Raw genomic sequence first — 22712 nt, 5'->3', positions numbered from 1 at the left:
GTCTCTCAAAGTTTGCTTTTGCTGTTTTGTAAATTATTCTGCCTGCTTTACTCTAGATCAGATCATACAATGATCAGATCATACATGTCTTTCCAGGTTTCTCTGAAACTGCCTGTCATTATTTCTTATGGCAAAAAATAATCAAATAATAAAAATAATGTTTGTATAGCATAAATTGTTCCTTTAATTCTCTTCCCTCTTGACCTCTCTGTAGTATCCAACCCTCCCCCCTTCTCCTGGATACTCATCTCTCTATGTCTTCTCGACATGACTCCCTCTTAGTTCTCATACCTATTTGACAACTCCTTTCCTAGATTAACATCCACATCATATTTCTACCTATCCTCTTCTCTTATTAATCTATTAGGTTCAATGATCATTTCCACTTATAAAACTGCTAAGTTTACATATTTTGTCCTAAACTGTCTCCTGAGGTCCAGTTATTGAACATTTTGACTATTCCTATATATAGTCTATAGGCTTTTCAAACACAACATGTCCAAAATAGAACTCCTTCTCTTTTCCCTTACACAATTTCCTCCCCCAAATATCTTTTGAAGGCACCATCATTCTACTCATCCAGCTTCAAAATCTCAGTGGCATCCTGGGCTCATTATTCTTACCCCTCTTTCAAATGACCAATTCTTATTCTCTCTATAATGTCACCCACAATCTTCCTCTTCATTCACACAGCCACAATTTTATTTCAACCTTTATTATCTCTCACACGAATGCTACAGTAGCCTTATATTTAATCTCCCTTCCACAAGTCTCTCCCCTTCAATCTTTCCTCCAAAAAACTGCCAAAATGATCTTTCTGAAATGTGAGTCTGACCATGTCTCTCCCCTACTCCAGTGATGACCTACTACCTCTGGATCATATGTTAAATGCTATGTTTAACATTCAAAACTCTTCACAACCTGGCCCGATTTACCTTTCCATACTTCTTCCACAGTAGTACCTTTCGTGCTTCTCTCCTCTGGCCATACTGGCCTTCCTACATTTCTTTATACATGACACTCTCTATTCTTTGTCTCTGTGCCTCTTCACCAGCTGTCCCTTATTCCTGGAATGCTCTCCTTCCTTATCCACCTTTTAAAATATTTCATTTCCTTCCTTGATTCAAATTCTCCCTTCTCCAAGAGAACTTTCCCGATCTTTCTATAGCTACAAGTGCATCCTCCCTCAGAAATTGCCTTGTCTATGTTTTGTATCTATGTATATATTTGTGTTTTCAAGTAGAATATAAACTCCTTGATGTCAAAAATGGTTTCACTATTGCCTTTATATCCCCAGCACCTAGCACATAGAAGCCTTTAATAAATGAGTTTTGATCATTTGATTTATTGATTTGCTATTCAAATATTACTTTTAAAAGAAAGTTCTTGTTAAACATTTTGAAATTATATTAGTGGACATATACCCAAGTCTTGCTCCAGTGCCTCATTGTGACCTGAAGTTTACCTGGTTTCTCAAACTACATGCTAACAGAATACAACCTCTTACAAGTTTTGATAGGTTTGGGTTCAGCAAACCCAATGAAGTCTGTTGTCTGAAAACCTTCCAGATTAATCTCAGAGTCTCATTACCTGAGGGAGGATCAAGAGAGATGAGTTTTTTTGGCCAAGGAAACTCATAAGACTTCTGACCAAGGACTTTAAGGACTTGTGGTCTGCTTTGATAGAAAAAATACACACACCAACAGCTAGGGACACAGCCTCCCAAGGTTCTGAGGTCAGTCAGATATAGCTTCAAATCCAATCTCAGACACTTACTGTTTGTGAACCTTGGACACAAACTTTGTTATCCCAACTGTAAAATGAGGATACTTCCCAGTATTGGTGTAAGACTCAAATGAGATAATATTTGTAAAGTAATAAGATTCGATGCTTTATACATAGTAGGTGCTCTATACATGCTTGCTATCTATTATTATTATAGTTGATACCAATGAAATCTATAGGCCTGTCTTAGTGTTGCCCAAGCCTTATGGCCATGACCATGGAGGCCTCCTTCCCTCCTTTTTAATCATCTTGAAATAAGAAAAGAAAGGAGCTTAGGAAACCTGACCAGGTTTTCTTTTCTTTTCTTTTTTTTTTTTTTTTTTTATAAAAGTCAACTGTGAAAATGCTTTTCATTTAGTTTGCACATTTTATAAACCATTTATCTTAATAAAATACCCCGAGAATAGAAATGCCAACTTTGTGAGCTAATTATTAACATCTACCTTTTCTTCCTTAATGAGCCTCTATTTTTCAAAACGGCTCTTAATTATTTTTAAATCATTGAGAAAAATTAATAAAAAGTCATCTTTAGAATAGTTTAGCAGCTAGACTTTTCATCTTCATGTATATTTGATGGATTTCTTTGAGAAACGCTGGATCATAGTTTAACCATTCATTAAAAATTTATACTTAAATTTAAATTTATCCTTTAAATGAGAAGTGAAATAATATGATTAGGATGCTTTACACTTCTAAAATCCATATCCTTGAAGCCACTGTGTGGCCTTACAGTCAAAATGGGCCTTCTACAGGATTCAGTAACTAATTAAGTTATGAAAGCAATGCCTGGAATTTTTGTCATTTGTGTAATATTTTTTCTATACTTCCACAGGTTGAGAATAGGTTTTATAACTGGTCCCAAACCTCTGATTGATCAAATTGTTTTACACATACAAGTTTCAACAATGCACACCAGTACTTTTACACAGGTAAGAAACCATTGGCTAAATGGAATATCTTTTTCATGATGAACATGGAAAATAGATTTTTTGCAAATACAGGAAGGTGGTAAAAATGGGTTGGAGGAGTTCCAGGAAGAGCCCTGGCACACATGAGAACATTTGTTCCTACCACTTGTAAGCCATGGGATCTTGGGGAAGGGAGGGCAACATAGGGTAATGGATAGACTTGGAGTCAGGAAGATCTGGATTGAAATCCCACCCCTGACATTTACTAATTTGTCTAAATATGATCATGGTCAAGTCATTTAAAAACTCTAAGTCTCACTTTTTTATCTGTAATATGTAGACAATAATACCTATATAGTACTTTCTTCACATAGTTATCATGAAGCACAAATGAGATAATCTTTGTAAAGCTTCTTTGCAAACTTTACAAGTGCTATGTGTGCTTCAGACACTAAACTCTGCTTCCTTATCTTTAAAAAGAAGAGGGTGGACAAGTTGATCCCCTTGATCCTTTGCAACCCTAAACATTCTAAAATAATCCCTTCTCTAGGACCAATTAATTAATTAAAAGATCTTAATTAAGATATGGGATCTAAAGCAAAAATAAAGCTATGATGAATAGACAATTTTGAATTAAATCTGAAGCAATGTTGCTTGAGGTTCTTTTTGTCTTTGAATCTTAAATAGTTTTGTAATTATGTTATTTCCCTTTTTTTATTTAATCACATACACAAATCCTTGTCTTCTCCTAAGAATGCCATACCAGGTGTTTATATAATTTAAAATAAGGGAAATTAAGGTTGATTTTGATTCTATGAATTTCATGACATCCTAAGAAATAATTGCATTCATTCCACTGTCACCTAACCAAAACACACCATTAAAGAGAAAAGCATTCCTGAAGAATGCTTTAGATTTAGATTTTAGATTTGACGAGGTAACAGGGAACCAAATGATGAGGTATATACCTAATGATGATAGGATTAAGATTAAGATTAATTGAGGTCTAGTGGCAGAATTGGGGTACAGGGAGTCACATGGAGCTCCCCTGTAACCCCCTTAGGATTCGGCACATTAACACAGTTAAATCAGGACTAGTGGCGGCGAGAGTCCCCTGTAAATGAATTTACAGGCCTGAAAACCTAGATTGATAAAAAGATGTTTATTGCAAGGTTTGGAAGCAAGATTAAAGTCTGGTTAGTAAAAGGCATTAGATAGAGGAAGATGTACTCCGAAAGCGGCGGGACAGAGAGTCTCTGATGCAAAGCATCTTTGCTGGCATCTTTCAACTCTCTGACGCCGGATGATTCCACCTAGGCTGTTTTTATCTGCTTCAAGGAGAAGTGGGGAAATTCTTGGCAGACTTTTCAGATAAGGAAGAAGCTGTTTTGGGGAAACCTGAGCAGATAGTTGGGAGATGGATTATCTGAGCAGATCATTAGAATGGGGGCTGAAAACCCAAGCCAGCTCAGATCTGGTGGGGGGGCTGGGTACAAACCCAAAACTGGCTAAAATACGGATCTTTTCCCCTAGGAATATAAAAGGGTGGTTTTGACCAGACCTTGTAATCAAAGGTCAGTCCCAAAGGAAGTTGGAGATCAGACAAGGAGTCTTAAAGGGGGCTACGCCAGCATCAGAGGATTATGGAATTAGATCTGGAAAGAACCTTAGAGATTAATTAGTTCATCTCTCATTTTACAGCTGAGAAAACTGAGGTCCATAGTGATTGTTACCCACAGAGACCAGTTTTCAGTTCTGTGTTCTCTGATACCATGCTAGAGTAGTATCTTTGCAAGTTTCTCTACATCCAAGAAGAATAGTATCTCATTAGTTTTCCATTTTTATAACATTTAGACATTCCTTATATATTTCTCCATCATTTTCTATAAAATATGCCCATCTGCTTAATAATATCTAGCCATTCCAGTTTGGGACATTACCTCCCAGAAAGCTAATAGAATTATCATCTAATGTCAAAACTAATAGAATTATCACCTAATGTCTCTTACACGTTAGTGTTATTCTAGGTGGTAGACACTATATATGAGATGAAGAAATAATAAAATTATTAATAACTGAGACATAGCACTTTAGAGTGTACAAAGGGCTTAAATTCTTTTGATTCTCGACTGTAATGCAAGTGATATTTTCCTCATTCTATAGATTAAAAAAACTCAGGCTCTGAAGGACAAGGTAATTCTAGGTTGAGGAGCTAGTAAATGTGTGGTTGAAATGCTAGTATCATCTTCCTCAAATGTAAGATGAGGAAACTAAGGCATGGAGGTTATGATTTCTCTATGGTCAACACATCTTTGAAGCAGTGGTGTAATAGAGAGATTTTTTAAAGCATAGAAAGATAGGAAAAAGAAAAGAAAGAAAATGGGTGAAATTTATTGACATTTAGCAGACTCCTGAACCCTTTTACTACTTTGTATGAGCTGTCTTTCAATCTTTCTTCCTCTTCCTGGGTAAGGATGAGGTGAACCACTCTCTACAGGCTCAGATGTAATAATCACTTAAAAGCCACCATCAAATCCAAGTTGAGGAAGGGAAGCCAGAGCAAATTAAGAAGTCTTCTCCCAATCTCTCTTAATTCTAATGCCTTTCTTTTGTTAATTATTTTCTATTCATCCTGTATATAGCTTGCTTCATATATATTTATTTTCATATTATTTCCTCCATTATTAAATTATAAACTCCTCCAGGGCAGGGATTATATTTTGCTTCTTTTTGTATCCCCAGAACCTAGCACAATGATTGACACATAGTGAACTCTTAATAAATATTTATCGATTAACTGATTTGTGTATGAATTTTAACCCTTGAGTAATTGGTTTCCATCCTTTTATTAATAGCTTCTAAAGAGATGTTTATTGAATTTGAGGAATCTGTGAAAAGCTCACATATATTTCAGCTAGATTGTTAGCTGTCATCAATTTCCCATTGGAAAGGTAATTCTCATAGAAATTACCCAAAAAAATTGGGACCTTTGTCCTTATCATAATGAGTTTAACAGCGCGACCCCAGTTCTCTCCCATGACCCATACAACAGTGGGAAATGACTCAAAGGTCTCACTAAAGTATACAATCCAATAGAATGTTCCTGAAGAACAGATATATGACTCCTTCACACTGATATGTGTTAAGGAATTTCAGTTCTTTAAGTTTAGGATAGAACATGATTTTAGATTTTTAGATTTAAAGATTTAAGAGCATTGATAGACTGGAGAGTAGCTGGAGGAGGACAACCAGGGTAATGAATCCATATCATGTGAGGAGTGTTTGAAGGAACTGGGCATAGAATCTAGAGAAAACAAAACATGGGGGGAGAAGAGACAAAAAGCTGTGTTCCAGTAGTTGAAGAAATTAGATTTTGTCTGATTTCAGAAGATAAGATCAGGAACATTTGGTGAACATGAAAAAGAGGCTGATTTAGAGAAATCAGCTTCACATCAGGAAAAAATTTTCCTGATAGATGGAGCTGTTCAAAAGTAGAAAAACCTCCCTTGAGAGACGGGAGGCACCCTTTTCTCAAATGATTTTAAGATGAGGATGAAAGACCACTTGTCACATCGATTATCATGAGGTTCCTCTCCTGGATGGCTCGGACAAGATGGTAGCTAAGTTCCTTTTAAACACTCCATAACTATCACAGTCTTTGCTACTCCAAGAAGATCAGAAAAGAGAAAATGGTTCCAGAACAATAGCATGATAACAAAAAAATAGAATAGGAAGATAGAAAGGAGCCTTACAGATGGAGTTTGTCCCCTATAACTTTGTGTTTTGTTTTGTTTCTCTCTAACATACTGAGCATCTGTTATTGGGATTTACACTGAATTGTGTGTCATATTCCCCTACTACTAGGCTCTATAAAGATTTTCTGTGATAAGTTTGCATCTTCCTTGGCAGCTAATCCTGTGTAGGAGGTACATACTAGATTGGGTGGATTGAAATAAGAAGCTGAGGAACTGTTCCTAGCCAAGGAGTGTTCCTCACTACCTCAGAAGCTCTCCAAGTTCCCTCCTTTCCAAATCTACTCTACACAAATGAAGCAAAAACTCATTATCTCAACTTACTTTTATTTATCTTTAATTTAATTTTTTAAATTAAAATCTGCTTTTTCTTCCTCCCACCATTTCCCATTGAAAAAGAAAGGAAAAGAAATCCTCATGACAAATATACATAGTCAAGCAAACTTCTCACAAACTTTTCTTGAAATGGAATTTCAAGAGAAAAAAAAAAAAACTTTCCATCTCAAACCTAAGTTTTAGTGGGGTTTTTCCTTAGGCATTACTTCCCTATGTTAACAACAATAATATAAAAGCTAATTATATTGCTATCTATGTTAACACAGAGATCGTGATGTAATTAGCTTTCATATTATTGTTGTCAGTAATCCTGACATGTTCCTTAGCCTTGTTTCAAAAAATGTTCTAGCTTTAAGCCAGAAACAAGCACTTGATCTGGAGTTAAACAATCTGAGCTTAGGTATTGGCTTTGCTACACTTGCTATCCGTATGATTTTGACCAAATGTCCAATCCTCTCCAGGCTTAAGTTTTCTGGTGAGTTAAATGAGTAGATTAGACTTCAAAAACCTAGAAAGTAAGCAATCCTGTCACAGAAAAGTATGGGCAAATTTAGTCAGTTAATCAATAAGCATTTGTTAAATGCCTACTGTATGCCATGACCCTAACCATTATTTTCTCTTTTAGCTGCTGATAGCCCAGCTTCTGGAACAGTGGGGAGAAGAGGGCTTCCTGAAGCATGTAGATAGGTATTGACATTTTGATTAAGAGGTTTGTAAGCTGGGGGTTTAGCATTTATAATGAGATGATTTCCCCCTGTGTGATGGAACACACATTGAACATTTGAACCTATTGTAGAGGTTCAGGTCACTTGAAAATTGTTTTGGATTTCTATTTGAGTCTTTTAACACCTCTTTGAAAGTTTTTTCTTGTTGTTCTTCCTTGCTGTATATAGAGAGGACAGCCAAAATAATCCAGAAACTGCATAGAAGTTCATTTTAAGGGAATAATGCATGGCATTTCCTATCAGATACTACTAAAACACTGAGACAATTCTTTTGTTTTTTTTAATTGGATCTTTTTTTATCTGGACCTGTGAATTGTTCAGTGTGGGGACTTCTATATTCACTCACTTAGTATGGAAACACTCTGTACTGATGCATGTTGGCAACTTTTTCTCTCAGAGTTACCTGGGGTAACAAAAATTTAAATAACTTGTCCGGGATTAGTCATCTAGCAGGTATCTATCAGAGGCAAGATTTGAACTCAGGTTTTCCTGACCTCCTCTCTCTACTACTCCATACTGCATGTCCTAATAATATGAAAAAGACATTTTTAAGATGTCAGTTGATGGAATGTCTTAAAGGCGGCATCCAATAGATGGTTTTTCCATGCTTAATTGGAAACTCTTAACATCCAAAGGATGATGGACTCTCACCCCTGAGTTCATGATATAACTTTTAAGAACTTAAAATGGCATTAGGAATTCCGAAGCACATTCTTTTTGGCTGTGAGTGCTATACACACAGAAATTTATATAAAAGCAATCTGGAGAAAGTGGGCTAAGGAGACAGATTGTCTGATTCATCAGGGTAATTACTTTGTTTATGTAGACCTGTTTTCTAAGTCACTCATGTCACTAGTTATTAGCCTGATAACATAACAGTTTCCTTCATTCCCCTACTAGGATTGATTCTGCTGCTTCTAATGTTACCTTGTTTTCAGGGTCCACATTTTACTATTTGCTTCATGATTTGGGGGCTATTCCATAGACAAATAGAATTGTTACCTTATTTTACCAAGCACTCTATGCTTTGATGAAAGCTGAGCAATTTCTCATCAACTATGCTTCAGAGACCTGTTAGCCTCTTTAACCTTTTCCAAGAACATTCTGACTTTTTCATATTGACTTTTGACTTCTAGGGTGATAGCCTTCTATAAGGAGCAGCGGGATGCCATGTTGGCAGCTGCAGACAAGTGGCTCAAAGGTCAGTGGATTGTGCATAGTGCTCTTAGAAATAAACAATAACTAATCTCCTGGAGCTGATCTCAGTTCCCCATTGTTAGTAACTGTTGGCCCAGACAAAAAGGTCAACTAGAGTTTCAACCACAAAATTTCCTTTTCTCAAAATTATCTGAAAATTAATAAAGAATAAATTTCTAACCCAATCACAATCATTTGTGCTTTATCTTTCATTTACTTAGACTTTCTAGCTTTTTATTTCATTTTTTTTCAGTCTGAAGAGAAATCTGAGACATTTGCTAAAATTTAAATAGAACCACAGCTTGACCTTTTTTAAAAATTAGGTTCAGTAGCTATTGCTAGAATTTGGGGTTTTCTTTTTCATTACTTCAAGTAGAAGATGAAAAATGAGAGAGCATTTGACTCTGGTACTTATCAGAAGACTTGAGGTGAGGTGTCCAAGACTAGAGTGATAACAATCCCATTGTACTCTGCACTACTGAGATTATGTGTGAAATATTGAATTTGCATGTGGGAACCACATTATGTGATTATAAGCCTTGATAGCCTGTAGTACAACCAGAATTATTAAAGTAATCCCGAAGAGGGCAGCCAGGATGGTGAATGGCCTTAAAATCAAGTGTACAGGGATCAGATAAAGGAACTAGGAATGTTCAGACTAGAAAGCAGAAGATGTAGAAGGGATGTGGTAGTTGTCTTAAATATGTAAAGGGCCATCCACAAGAAAGAGGACCCAGATTCATTATACATGGCCCCAGAGAACTACAGAACGAGGAATGGTAGGAAGAATTGTGTGGACAAATTTAGACTTGATTTAAGGTATCAACAATTAGAGCTGACCAGAAGAAAAATAGATTGCTACTAATTTAGTGTGCCTTTTCTCCTTGCAGAAAATATTAGAAAAGTCTGGATTACCCCTTGCTGGTTATGTTATGGGATACAGTTGAATTAGGGGTCTTTCACATCCTTTCCAGCTGTAAGAATCTATGACTGTGAGATTAAAGAAGGTGCTTCTACTCTGAGTTGTAGAAGTAGTTTGTATCTCTTCCTGGAACCTTAGGCAACAGTTCAATTTATGTTACTGTTGAGAATTTTCATTCCAAAGAGATTTAAATCCTGCTAACCTATTTGGCTCTCATGTCAAACTTTATATGCATATGTGTATCTGCTAATCTTTGTTGGTATGTGATTAAAATATCATTTGAATCACATTTTCCAACAAGAGGGTAAGTTGACTGATTGAGGGTTGAGAGTGACTGATATGACGGACCATCTATGGTGCACTTAAAAATAAAACCTTTCTCTCAATTATAGTTAAATCTTGAATTTCAGGGAACCAATTTTGTAGCATTAAATCTCCAAGGAAATCTTGGTAATGATAGAAGTCTTGCCTACTTGACAAGAATAATGATGTTGCTCTGTTAAGTTTGAATGACAGGCGTGGGAGAAGAGAAAACACAACACATTTTCATGAAAGCCAAGATTTTCTTTTTTGCAAGTCATTATTTTAAAGTGGATTTTTTTATCCTTGAACTATTTGTTCCAATACTTAGGGAAAAAATAAATGAACTAATAACCCAAATGGTTTAATTGTTTCTCTTGGATAATGGACTCACACAAGATGATTTAAATACTAATTGAAACGAAAGCTAGGATGTCAATTATCAGAACTTTGGAAATTATGTTTTTTAATCTTATATTTGGAGGGAAAGCTTTGGAAAACAAAATAAATGTTAATTAGCTTATTGTTTGTATCATCAACTAGGTTCCCTGATAATGAAGATAATGAAAAAAGGGGGGTTTAACCTTCCTCCTTTTTTCCTAGGTTTGGCAGAATGGCATGTCCCTGTTGCTGGGATGTTTTTGTGGATCAAGATTAAAGGTATTTCTGATACAAAGCAGCTGATTATGGAAAAGGCCTTGCAAAAAGAGGTAAAAATAATAATAATCTCAACAAAATATTTAAATCTTTTATTTAAGTGACCATAAAATTTCTCATTTTTCCCAACTTTACAATTCTAAGTTCTAAAACAGTTATTGCTCAGTGAGATTAAGTGCTTTCAGACACATGTGGGGAAGTATGTAGAGTATTACTCATGGAGCCAAATCAGGAAGACCTGCATTCAAATCCTACCTTGAACATTTACTAACTTGTAAGATCCTTGGCAAGTGACTTAACTTATCAAGTTGTATCTCCACACTTTGGTTTTACCAAGTCTAAAGGAAAGAACTTAGATTTAATGATCTAGGAGCTCCCTATAAGGTCAAAATCTATGATCTCTGGTCCTTGAGAGAATGAAAGAACAAAGAAAAAGTACAGAGAAGGCACCATTAGGAGAATTAGGATGGTGTAGAATTATGGAAACTAAATAATAGAATTTCAAGAAGGAATTGATGCTAGATGGTGCTACATGAAGCAGAGAGTTTAAGGGCAATGGTAGTTGGAATTGACCATTTGTTTATTATTGGTAGAAGATCATAAATATCAATTTAGAGTTAAAAGAAACATCAGATACAATTTCATTTTTACAGATGAGACACCAAAAGATGTTCAAATGTGAGACATGTTTCAATGACTTGTCTGTGACCAGATAGCTAATAAATGTCAAAAGTGGGTTTTGAACTCTGGTGTTCCTGACTACAAGTCCAGCATACTCTTTACTACATTACACTCATTTTATTGTCAGGTTGGGGGTGAAAGCCAAATTGCAAAAAGAGTGGGAGGGTAGAAAGTGGTGACATGCAATGTAAAATATTCTTGCTAGAGTTAGTTAGGGTGGCTCAATTTGTTTAATGCTTTTTTCATCTATTTATGCCACTTCTTCCTCCAAGTCTGCTCAAATTACAATTTAACTGTGGAGCATCTAACTCACTGCAACTCAAGCTTCCTCCAAGCAGTCTAACAGTTTCTGAAATTTGCCCCTCAACATTTACCTGGAAGAAAAGTACCAAGTCCTTCAACTCCCTGTCTGTGCATTCACCCAGTTAACAGTTCTTTCAGTACATAGTTGCTTAGTCTTTGACATTCACCGTAAATGGCCCAAAGATATTTGTGAATTTCATTTATTCTAGTTCATAAATTCTGTATGGAAGCAACCTTCATATTGTATTTAGCAAATCATGATTTGCCACAAAGCAAATACATGCTTTTGTTGATCATAGTAATTTCTAATATGACTTATTTTTGGACAAGTTTTCATAACTTTAAATTATGTTTAAACTTTGAACTTTGGCGGTCTGAGTATTTGAGATCAGAAGCTATAACTTAAATACTTTTTATCATCCCCAAAATTTGCTTTTCTAATAGAACCCCTTTTGAAAGATCATACTCAGTTGAATCATTTAAATTAACATAAACCTACTTTTTTAGGTATTACTAGTTCCTGGAGATGCATTCAACATTGATAACTCAAAACCTAGTTCCTACGTCAGAGCATCCTTCTCTCTGTCTTCTCCAGAACAAATGAACCAGGTAAAATCCATTTATTATGTAAACCAAGGATTCTTAACCTGATATCTGTGGGCACCCTGCTAAGGATAGATTTCAGGGGTTTTGTGAAGTTGGGTGGGGAAAAATACATCTTTATTTTCACTCACCTCTAAATCAAAATTTAGCATTTCCTCCATTATGAATAAACACATGGAAAAGCATTTATTAAGTGTTTAATGAGCACTAAACACTGTGCTAAGTAAGCACTGGAGATACAAACAGATAAGTAAGACAGTCTCTTAAGAAGCTCACATCCTAATTAGCAGAGGAGACAACACATATGGAAGGCTTCATTTCCAAATCAAATAGGAAGATCCCATGAGCAACTGGGAACAGCCAATAAAGATTCTTTTTGAGAAAGAATCTATAGAATCTCCCAGACTGCCAAAGAATTCTATTACACACACAAAAAGGTTATTAACCTATGCTGTACAGAAAATAGCTTTATCTCAGTCCTATTTATTATAAATATGTTTGAGATTTGTAGCCCGATTGGTTGTTTTCTTAATTTTCTGACAAAATATAAATTGAGCATGAATAACATGAACCATTCACATGGCACTTCTTTGTTATATTGATCTGAGGAGAAGATCAGAAAGCATGAAGTACATTGTTCATTAAAGTCCTCTGTCAATGATTCTTCATAATGTCAAGGTGGCCCTGGGTTCCTGAAGGCTAGAGCAATAGGGCTCCAACTCTGGTCAGTTTTGCTAAGCTAGAAAGGCTTTGACTATAGAGTCAATATAGATTGTATTTCTAGTGATATTTATTGCTATTTCAATTGCCAAAACAATTGACATCATTGTTCTCCAAAGGAACTCTACCCCTGAGGTTCTTAATCAGAGTGAAGGAACTCAAGATACCGCTCATTTTCTTCTACAAATATGGTGCATGGAAGGATCCTAACCTCCCCAATCTTGATGTGTGCATGCAAGTGTGTGTGTTTTACAGATGTAGAAACTGAGTCTGAGAGGAGGGTTATCGAGGGTCACACAATTACAAACTCAGGTGTTCCTAAGTACAGAGAAAGAAAAAGGAAGGAAGAAAAGGAAGGAAGTCAAGAACAGGGAAGAGAAAAAAGGGAAGGGAAGGAAGAAAAGATGGGGAAGGGAAGAGAAGAGAAGGCAAGGAAAAGAAAGGAAAAGAAAGCAAGGGAAAGGAAATGAAGGGAAGAGAAGGGAAAAGAAAACAAAGGAAGGGAAAAGAAGGAAAGTCAAGACAAGGCAAAAGAAGAAAAAGGAAGGGAAAGAAACTTTCCAAGTTGTATGTATAAAGTTATAGAGCTCTTGCCTCTGACAATCTCTTTATTTTTCTTTTAGGCTTTTCAGAGACTGGCTGAACTTATAAAAGAATCTTTATGAAGGGAGAAAAAAAAAGAATCATTGTACTCATGGATTTTCGCTGTCAATTTTTATATTTCACAAAGAAGAAATTGGTTGCAATATTATACCCATGCTTTGTTAGAGATTTAATCATGGGTGTTACATTCCTGAATGGCCTTTTAGTGACTGCCAAAAATTACAATGCACCATTATGATATTTTTTATAAAATGGCTGACTGCAAAGTTGTTTTTTGTTGTTGTAATTTCTTGCAATTAGATTACATTCCAAATCCCTTTTTTAAGCTGCTTGGTAGTTCTTAAGAATTTTTATAGGAGATTGAAATTTCTTGTGCCACAGTCACCTAGTGAACTCTAGAACAAGAATTTATTTTGAAAATATATTTAGTCAGTCTCAACCTAGGAAACATTGAAAGAGATCATTTTTACTTCCATTGAAATGCCTCAATTCAATATGTATTGTTTGTGTTTTTTTCTTTTTTTTAAACATGGCTTATTTAGGTTTGAGATGGAGACTAGACCTGTGACTTCACTAGTAGAAAGTTAGGATAACTCCTTCTACCAGTAAAAGTTAGAACTTTCTCTGCAACTCTTAATCTTAGAGAGTTGCTTGGGGCAGTGAATTAAATGACTTGGCCACAGTCGGTCACACAATCAGTGTGTGTTAGAGACAGGTCTTCCTAACCTGGACACAGACTTGCTCTCTACTATCCCATGTTGCCCCTCAGTAATCATTATTGTGCTAATAACTGGTGAGTCCCAAAGATTTCCCCCAAAATCTAGGATGGTGCCAATTATTAAGTGTATGAAATGAACTAGATACACATGACGTAACTCCAAACATTTCATGGCCAGAAGTGAAATCCTGGAGTTGAGAAAGTCCTCTAAAAGTTTCACAATGGTCAGCACATTAATTTGCCTTATATAGCACAGGGCTGGACATTTCTTTTCTACCAGAGATTCTCAACTGGAAAATCTTATGCCTGATTTTCATATAACAATGAAGAAAAAAGAAGAATTTATTCTTATAGAATTAATTCACAGAAATGTGTTTATAGACAGCTTTTCTACAGCACATCTGCTCCAAGCGAAGGATAATTGTTAATCTCACTGAATACTACTAATCATACTAGGAAAGCCATCTAGTCAAAGTATTCTTACCAGAATCATGTCATCTGTCATTCAATAACTTCAAAGTCATTATAAACATTTTAGAATTATCAACACATATTTCTTATAGAAAGTTTGATTCAAAGAAGTAAGAAAGTTAATAACTTAAGAGTCATTATTTTGAGATTAAGACCCCGCAAAATTAATTTCTAATTAAATGGGGTTAAAATTATTCAGTATTTCTTTTTAACTTCAAACAATAGAGATTCCAATAAGTTTGTTTCTTTAGCCAGAGAATCTCTGAACTATTTTGGTTATTTATCAAGAACAGAAAGAGGAAAAGGAGAAGCAAATTAGAGAATAATTTTGTTTACAATTATCTCTTCTTTCTGTCAGGTGCCTACAAATGGATCAGTATTGAACCAGCAATTCCATTTTGTATTTGTGTCTTATATCTGTTCTAGATTGTAAGCCCCATGAGGGTAGGAACGGTGCCTTTTCTAAACCTTGCATCTCTCCCTATCCCTAATGTAACTTTCTTAAATGTTTGATGAATGAATAAATAAATAAATAGCTTTTAAAATTGTATTTGCTTGCTTACTTTATAGCAGGGTATTATTAGTATTTGTAAGGAATAGCTGACAACAACAATTACATATAATTAGTTCTAGAAAAACAGGTTTCCCAAGCTCTAAAAATAAAAACTGAATGAAGGGTCAGAGAAGGTAGAAGAGATGTCCTACAGTAATAAACAAGGTAACCCAATGTTCTTTTGTTAATAGAAAAATAAAGCAACAGAGGAATGTGTTCTCTATCAACAAGCCCTACCCTGTGCCTCAGAGCAGAGGAAATATATTTTACTCCAGCCCCATCCAATGAAGGCCTTATCATCTGATAAAGTGCTTAATGAAACATACTAAAAATAAATAAATAATAGGAAGATTCCAAGCTATTCTAAGATCATTAAAGGGAGAGCTGCCTTGTGTTGTCCTTAGAACAATTCTGCCCCAGCTCTCCAGGGAGGCAGGACAGAGGGATGTTCTGAATTGCTGCTGTAAAACTTTTCCTGCAGCTCCTTGTCCCTCCAAAGCTTTAGGCAAGGTCCTGGCTTGTAGATCACAGCTAGTTTTACCTCAGTAACTGCTGCTCTGTCTTGAAGCCACCTTTTTGTCATCAAAGCTCCACCCTCTACCACCATTACAGTGTCCTGGAGCAGCTCAAGCTATCACCTCTATTATCTTGGTTATTACACCTTGTTGAAAGAACAAAGACAGCTCCTGATTGGATCACCAAGAACGAGGTTTCCATAAGTTCTATTGATTGATGGCTATGAGCACTTTTAAGTGTATTTGGTGCCTTTTACATTTTATGCGGTTTAAAATAAAGGCTTATTCTAACCCAATATACATGTTACACAGATAATTGTACTGGAGCTGCGAATTCTGAAACCATTGTTCAGATATAGAACTATAAATAAATTATATACTATCTATCTATCTATATATATATATGTATTATTTGTATACTATTATATACTGCATGTGCTATATATATATACTATTATATATTGCATATACACTTATACAACTTATAGAATTATATACTATAAATATTATATATGCTATTATACTATATATACTAATATACTACATATATACTGTACATACTACATACAATACTATATATAAACTATAAACATATAATATTCATTTTACTTATCCATCATAGGAAATGTAGTAAATATATTATCTACAACACAAATAAAACTAGTCTGTTATAAATATGAACTAACATAGAGGCAGTTTTGGCGTAATGGATAGTGAGTTGGTTCAAGTTTTGCCACTTTCACATATTGCCTCTAAGCAATTTTCTTTTAAAAAAAAAATTTAGTTATTTAAAAGTTAAGAACAAAATAGAAAAAGGAAAAAAAAAAAAGAAAATGGTATGTGCACAGTAGAACATGAGAGAAAATTCAAAATATGTAACAATAAATTTCCATGTCAAGAAGGTATATATAATAATGAAAAACATTGTATTCAGAACTGCCCACATTTTCTTTGATTCCTTGTAGGTTTTCATTGGTTCTCTGCAGTGTAGTTTTTATTTTATTCTTTTTTTTTCCACTTTTCTTCTCCCCTACCTCCCCCAAGCAGAGTTAATCACAGATGGGTATTTGTGTGTATTTATATGTGTGAGTATGTGTGTGTATGTATGCAGGCACACACACATATATATACATATATATATATACCGACAATCTACATACACACACACACACACACACACACACACACACATATATATATATATATATATATATAAACAGTATTCATATGAATGACATATATTGTAGATCTCTTTCTTTTGGTTGAAAATTTTTAACATTGCCTTTGTCTGAGATCAATGGTTACTACCCCCTACTTTTTTTCTTATAAATTCTACTCCTGATCATTATTATTATGCTTATTTCGTGTTTTCTCTAAGCAATTTTCAAAGACAAGAATTCTTAACTTAGATTACATAAGCTTTTTTAAAGTTTTGATAATTATTTCAATATAATTGGTTCCCAGCATTCTGATTTGGGGTCTATAAACCTAGAATGCCAAAAGGGTCCGGAGATACTAAGACAATTCAAGTTCTGACTCCTCTAAGGAGAGGAGAAACTACCAACCAGCACTGATGAAGGGCATTTCCCTCATCCCTGTATATGAATGAAAATACAGGTTCAGCACCTATTCCCATTAACCTTAAAGCACATCGGATCTTGAATTTACAAACAAGCCAACAAAGACAGCTGTGCTCATTGAAAAGAAATTACCGGTTCTCAGTTTGAACTTGTGTTCTTTCAAAATGTTGCCAAGTTAATAATTCAAAATGCCACAAAAATAAATAAAAATAAAAAATAAAACTTTTGAAAACCACTAATGTGTTTCTGGCGGCTTTTAGTGTGGTCCTAGAAAAAGTGTGTGGGTCTATTATGTAAAGACCAGCCTTGGCAAGTATAGACAAATAATCATGAGAAAATTAACCTCCAACTGAATCATAAAGATAATTGACCAAGAAGCAGAAGATTAATGATGGATTTTAATGGAAAGAGCACTCATATCAATGAAATCAAAGATCCCAAAAGGATTAAAGCATAAGGATCATATTTTAACTTTATTTAGTTTATAATAGTTCATTTAATGGAAGTATGTGAAAATTCATTCTCTAATTTGAGTTATGCAAAACTTGATTTTTATAGATTTTTTTAAAGTGGGGCATGATTTTTTAAAATTTCATTTGGTGTTCAAAGTTATTTTTTATTAAAGCTTTTTAATTTTCAAAAGATATGTTTGGACAATTTTTCAACATTAACCCTTGCAAAACCTTGTGTTCCAATTTTTTTCTCCCTTCCTCCCATCCCCTCCCCTAGGATAGGAAGTAATCCAATATATGTTAAACATGGTAAAAATAAAATTATTGTTTAAATTTTGTTCAAACATCTCAAATAATATTTCATTATTTCTTGAAAAAATGAATAAATTGGATCAATGAGAAGATATTCTGTACTTGTTAGAACCTGGACAATTTAAGAGTGCCTACTAGGATGCTGAAACTACTAAGTCCACAGTTCTGAAATTTCATATCCAAAAATATACCGTCATAATGAATGAAGTGCTGGAACTATAGAAAGACCTGATTTCAGATTCAGCCTCAGACACTCTCTGTATTACCCTGAGCAAAATCATCTAAGCTAGGTTTGCCTTCATTTAAATCCTCATCTATAAAATGGGTATAATAATGGCACCTTGCATCCAGTGTTTCTGAAAGGATAAAATGAGATCACATTTATAAAGTAATGAAGTTATGTTTATACATCCTTTAAATAAGGAGCCTGAATTGTTCTTTTAATTGTTTGATTAAGACATTGGCTGTTATCAAAACAGGTGCCCTTTTCCCTTCTATGTACATTAAATTCTTATTCCATCCTGACTTGATTTCCTTCCATGTTTATACCTGAATTGAGATCTCCTTTGGGGCATTAGTTACTATAATTAAAAAGCAAACATCTAATTTAATCATTTAAAGAGAAAGCGTTTGGGTTCTCCCTGAATTTTTTAAAACATAATTATAAAGGTCCTTTCAAAAGCACCATATGGTTTGTTGTAGCACAGTAAACACATTTTTAATGGCATTATGCCCAGTGAATTCAGCTGTGCACAGCCAGAGGGGAGAAGGAAGAAAATTATCTAGGGCGAGGATGAACTGATGAAGATGGGCAAGTTCAAAGCTAACTCAAAGATACATTTAAATCTTGAAGACACACCTAAACCTAAACCTGTGGTTTGTAAACAGCAATCACTTATAAAATGGAGAACTCATTCAAAAAAGAAAAGAGAGGAAAAAAGAAAAAAAAAAAAAAAAAAAACCATGGCAAACATGAATCCCCAAAGAACCTTATTTAAAGCATGAATAAACATAACTTCATCACCAAGAGCAAATGAAAGTGAACCGTCCCAGGACACAAATGAATTAAGCATTAAAATCATCTGAGCCTCAGATTGTTTTATATTATATTTGTATTGAATTTTAATCCTATTCATTCCCATTCCAAATGAATGAATGAATGAAAAAGCATTCATTAAGTGCTTGTTATATGTCAAGCATTGTACTAACAGCTGTAGAAACAAATAAAAAAGCCCCAAATATTATTCCTATTTTTAAAGAGTTTATATTCTAATAGGATGAGACAATATACATAGAAGAATTGTGGCCAGGGGTTCCCATTTGAAAATCATAAAGGAATGCCTGTCCAGTCTCATGGAAAGATACAGAGAATCATTTAATGATATATATTATTTTGAGATTTGAAAAATACCTTATAAATACAAAATGTTACACAGTGGAAAGAATGCTAGATTTGGAATCAAATAACGTAGGTTTGATTCCAGCCTGAGGGAGGGGATAGGGGAAAAGCATCTATTAAGCACTTACTATGTGGGCAGCACTGCACCAAGCATTTTACAAATATCTCGTTGATCTTCAAAACAGCCCCAAGAAATAGATGGTATTATTATTCCCAGTTTACAGATGAGGAAACTAAGGCAGACAGTGGTTAACCAATTGCCAGGGTCACAGCTAGTAAGTGTCCGAGGTGAACTCAGGTATTTCTAACTCCAGACCCAGCACTCTATCCACTGGGGCACTTCGATGTCCCATTTATCACTGGAACAATCCTGAACAAGTCACTAGGGGTCAGCCTCATTTTTATTAACTGTAAAATGAGAAGATTGACTCTTGGAACCTTAGTATTTTCATCTGCAAAATAAAGGGATTTGCTGTATGATGTCTAACTATCCCAGATCAACCTATGATTTTATGGCTTAATTCTATATCTGAGGGAACCTCCTGTCTCATTGGGAATAGAGCATGTGTTTACTCTTCTTAAGTAATATTTTGAAAAAACATTGCTCAAAGGAGGCTATGTGGTGCCGCAGAAAGAGCCTTGTATTTGTGAATCACAGGATCTAAGTTCAAATCCTAGCTCTGCTACTTATTACCCATCTGCTAAATGAGGAGCTAAGTGAGGAATACATTCCAAATCTAGGAATATGATCCAAGGATTTATGAAGTAAAGACTTTTCATTATATTCTACAAAAAATATTTAATGACTTTCCTTTTAAAATATGATTACCATGAAATTCTTTTGGTGGAAAATGTGTTACCTCACCTGCGATAAGTGGTTTATGTTAACTAATCAGAATCCACAATTATTCAATAGTTAGGGGAACTGTGGCAGATAGCCAGCGCATCTTGAAGTCCATTTTTATGTGAATTGTTGTGTTAACTGAAATGTCAAGTTGTACACATTAAATGTAACCTTTATATTATATTTGTCAATATGCTATATCCCTTCCCTCCTCCATTCTCTAATTAAGTATCAGCTTTTGAGGGCAAACATTCTTGATCTTGAATGAATGAATGTTACATAAGTAGATGCCATAAGGAGCTCTCTTTCATGTTACCCAACTTTTATCTGTTCATTTGTCAGTGTCTGAATCCCTTGGAAAAAAAGCCAAATATAAAATTCAGTTGACAACACCATTTTCAAACATGTGACCATCACTTAAGAGTAAGCAATTTTCTGAGGCAAAACAGGAAGGAGAGGAAAAATGATCCACTTTTTCTTGCTTGGCATTTGTGCTACAACAAAAAGTGGGAACTGCCTTACTATACAGTAGATATACATATAGTGTCTTAGAAACATTTTTTGTCTGTTACTATGTTGCTCAAAAAGTTCTGATGGCTCCTTAATGGCTCGTCACAATCTAACTCCAGCCTGCCTTTTCAGTTTTACATATTACTTACTCTCCTTCATACATAATACTGATATTTTTTTGCTTTTCATTCCATGGGCACAGCATTCTTTATCTAGGTTCAGGCTATCCCCCGTGCCTAAAATGGATATACTCTTCAGTTACAACTCTTGTGACTTCTAGTTTGTTCAAGGTTATCTCAAAGGCCACTTAGAAGAAGGCTGTCCTGATGCCCACAAATTATTAGTGCTCCTTTCCTCAATTACTTTGTGGCAAATTGGACAGAGTAGCTGTCCTAGAGTCAGGAATACCCGAGTTCAAATGTGACCTCAGACATTAACTATCTGTGTGATCCTGAACAAATCATTTAAACTTCTGTTTTCCTCAGTTTCCTTATCTGTAAAATGTGGATAATGATAACAGGTACTTCCCAGGGTTGTAGTGAGGATCAAATAAGAATAATTGTAAAACATGGAGCATAAGGAATGTTTGTAAGGGCCATTTTAATTGTGGATCTATGCTCCCTAGGGACAAAAATAGAGGAGAATCAGTTCCCAGTGTCAAAGTTTTTTTTTACTTAGATTCTTTTTCATCTTCTTAATAAATATTCCTTTTTTAGTATTAATTAATATTAATTAGATAATTGGTATGAAAAATCAACTAATAATATTGGAGAAGATGGTAACTGGATGAATAATCTAGAAGAGAGGAAATAAATGAGATAGGGTCTCATGAACAATAGTATTAGAAAAATATCACCAAATCCCTCAGGGCTATTTCTAGAACTCTGAGAGGGAGAAGTAACTTTACTCTGGTACCCAATCTGGAAATCAAGAGAGTAAACTCAGAATCTATGTGTTAAATTTGTGTAAACCATTGCTTATAAACATTTGGGCTGAAGACCACCACTGCTGGTCCAAGAGTTACTTTTGCTTAATTTTAAATCAGTTAAAGTCTAGCTCTTTAAGCAATTAGAAATTTTATGTGAGGAGTGCCTCTTCACTCCAAATTATTCATTGTGGTGAACATTTCCCTATACACAGCTGCCTGTCTCAAAGGCATGTGAGTCCCGGGGAGTAAACATAACCAGGATCAGTTTCTACCATCTGGAGAAGTTATTTCCACAGGAGCACTCCCAAATGACATCTTCTCACTCACTTTGCAGCTCTAATCTAGCTGCCACCATCAAAGATTCCCATCGCAGGATATAAATGTTGGCACACTGCAGCCAGAGTCTGCACACAATGATTACAGGTTGGCTTCCCATATCATTCATTGAAGTGATTGGTGAAGAATAGATTTTTCTTGACCGAGTAAGCACTTTTCTGGCTTTTTTCCCCTTGTGTTATAGATCAGATAGTCACAGGAACAAAGGCTAGGTGGGCAAGAAAATGTTCCATTGTTTGGGAATTAAGTAAATTGGTATTTTTACTTCATATCACAAAACTGCAGAATTTTAGAGCTTAGAGAAACTCCAGTAGTCAACTAGGCCAACCCATGGCTAAAAGAATCCTTACTATAACATACTCAATGAGGGGCATCCATCCAGTACCTAAAGACCTCCAAGGAAGGATAACCTATAATATTTTGAGATAGCTCATTCTACTTTGGGACAACTCTAATTGTTAGAAAGGTTTTCCTGATTCAAGTCTACTTTGGCATCAAACCTACATTGATTTGTTCCACTTATTGCTCCTGATTCTGACCCATGAAATCAAGATGTATAAATTTCAACCCTATCCTACAGAATAGTACTTCAAATGTTTAAG

General features: G+C 35.0%; 1 protein-coding gene across 1 annotated transcript in view; it reads left to right on the top strand.

Moving 5' to 3' along the window:
• Nucleotides 1–15227, top strand: part of AADAT (aminoadipate aminotransferase) — a 41140-nt gene extending 25913 nt beyond the window's left edge. The window contains exons 9-14 of the mRNA XM_074276556.1: nucleotides 2618–2714; nucleotides 7407–7468; nucleotides 8643–8707; nucleotides 10529–10635; nucleotides 12074–12175; nucleotides 13513–15227. Coding sequence (XP_074132657.1) covers nucleotides 2618–2714; nucleotides 7407–7468; nucleotides 8643–8707; nucleotides 10529–10635; nucleotides 12074–12175; nucleotides 13513–13554 — 475 coding nt within the window. The 3' untranslated portion in view covers nucleotides 13555–15227. The remainder of the gene's footprint in view (nucleotides 1–2617; nucleotides 2715–7406; nucleotides 7469–8642; nucleotides 8708–10528; nucleotides 10636–12073; nucleotides 12176–13512) is intronic.
• The last annotated feature ends 7485 nt before the right edge of the window (nucleotides 15228–22712 follow it).

This window comes from Sminthopsis crassicaudata, chromosome 6, assembly GCF_048593235.1.
Source record: "Sminthopsis crassicaudata isolate SCR6 chromosome 6, ASM4859323v1, whole genome shotgun sequence".
NCBI classification, from domain to species: Eukaryota; Metazoa; Chordata; class Mammalia; order Dasyuromorphia; family Dasyuridae; genus Sminthopsis; species Sminthopsis crassicaudata.
The sequence above is the reverse complement of the archived record's forward strand: the minus strand, read 5'-3'. Positions and strand labels throughout refer to the sequence as shown.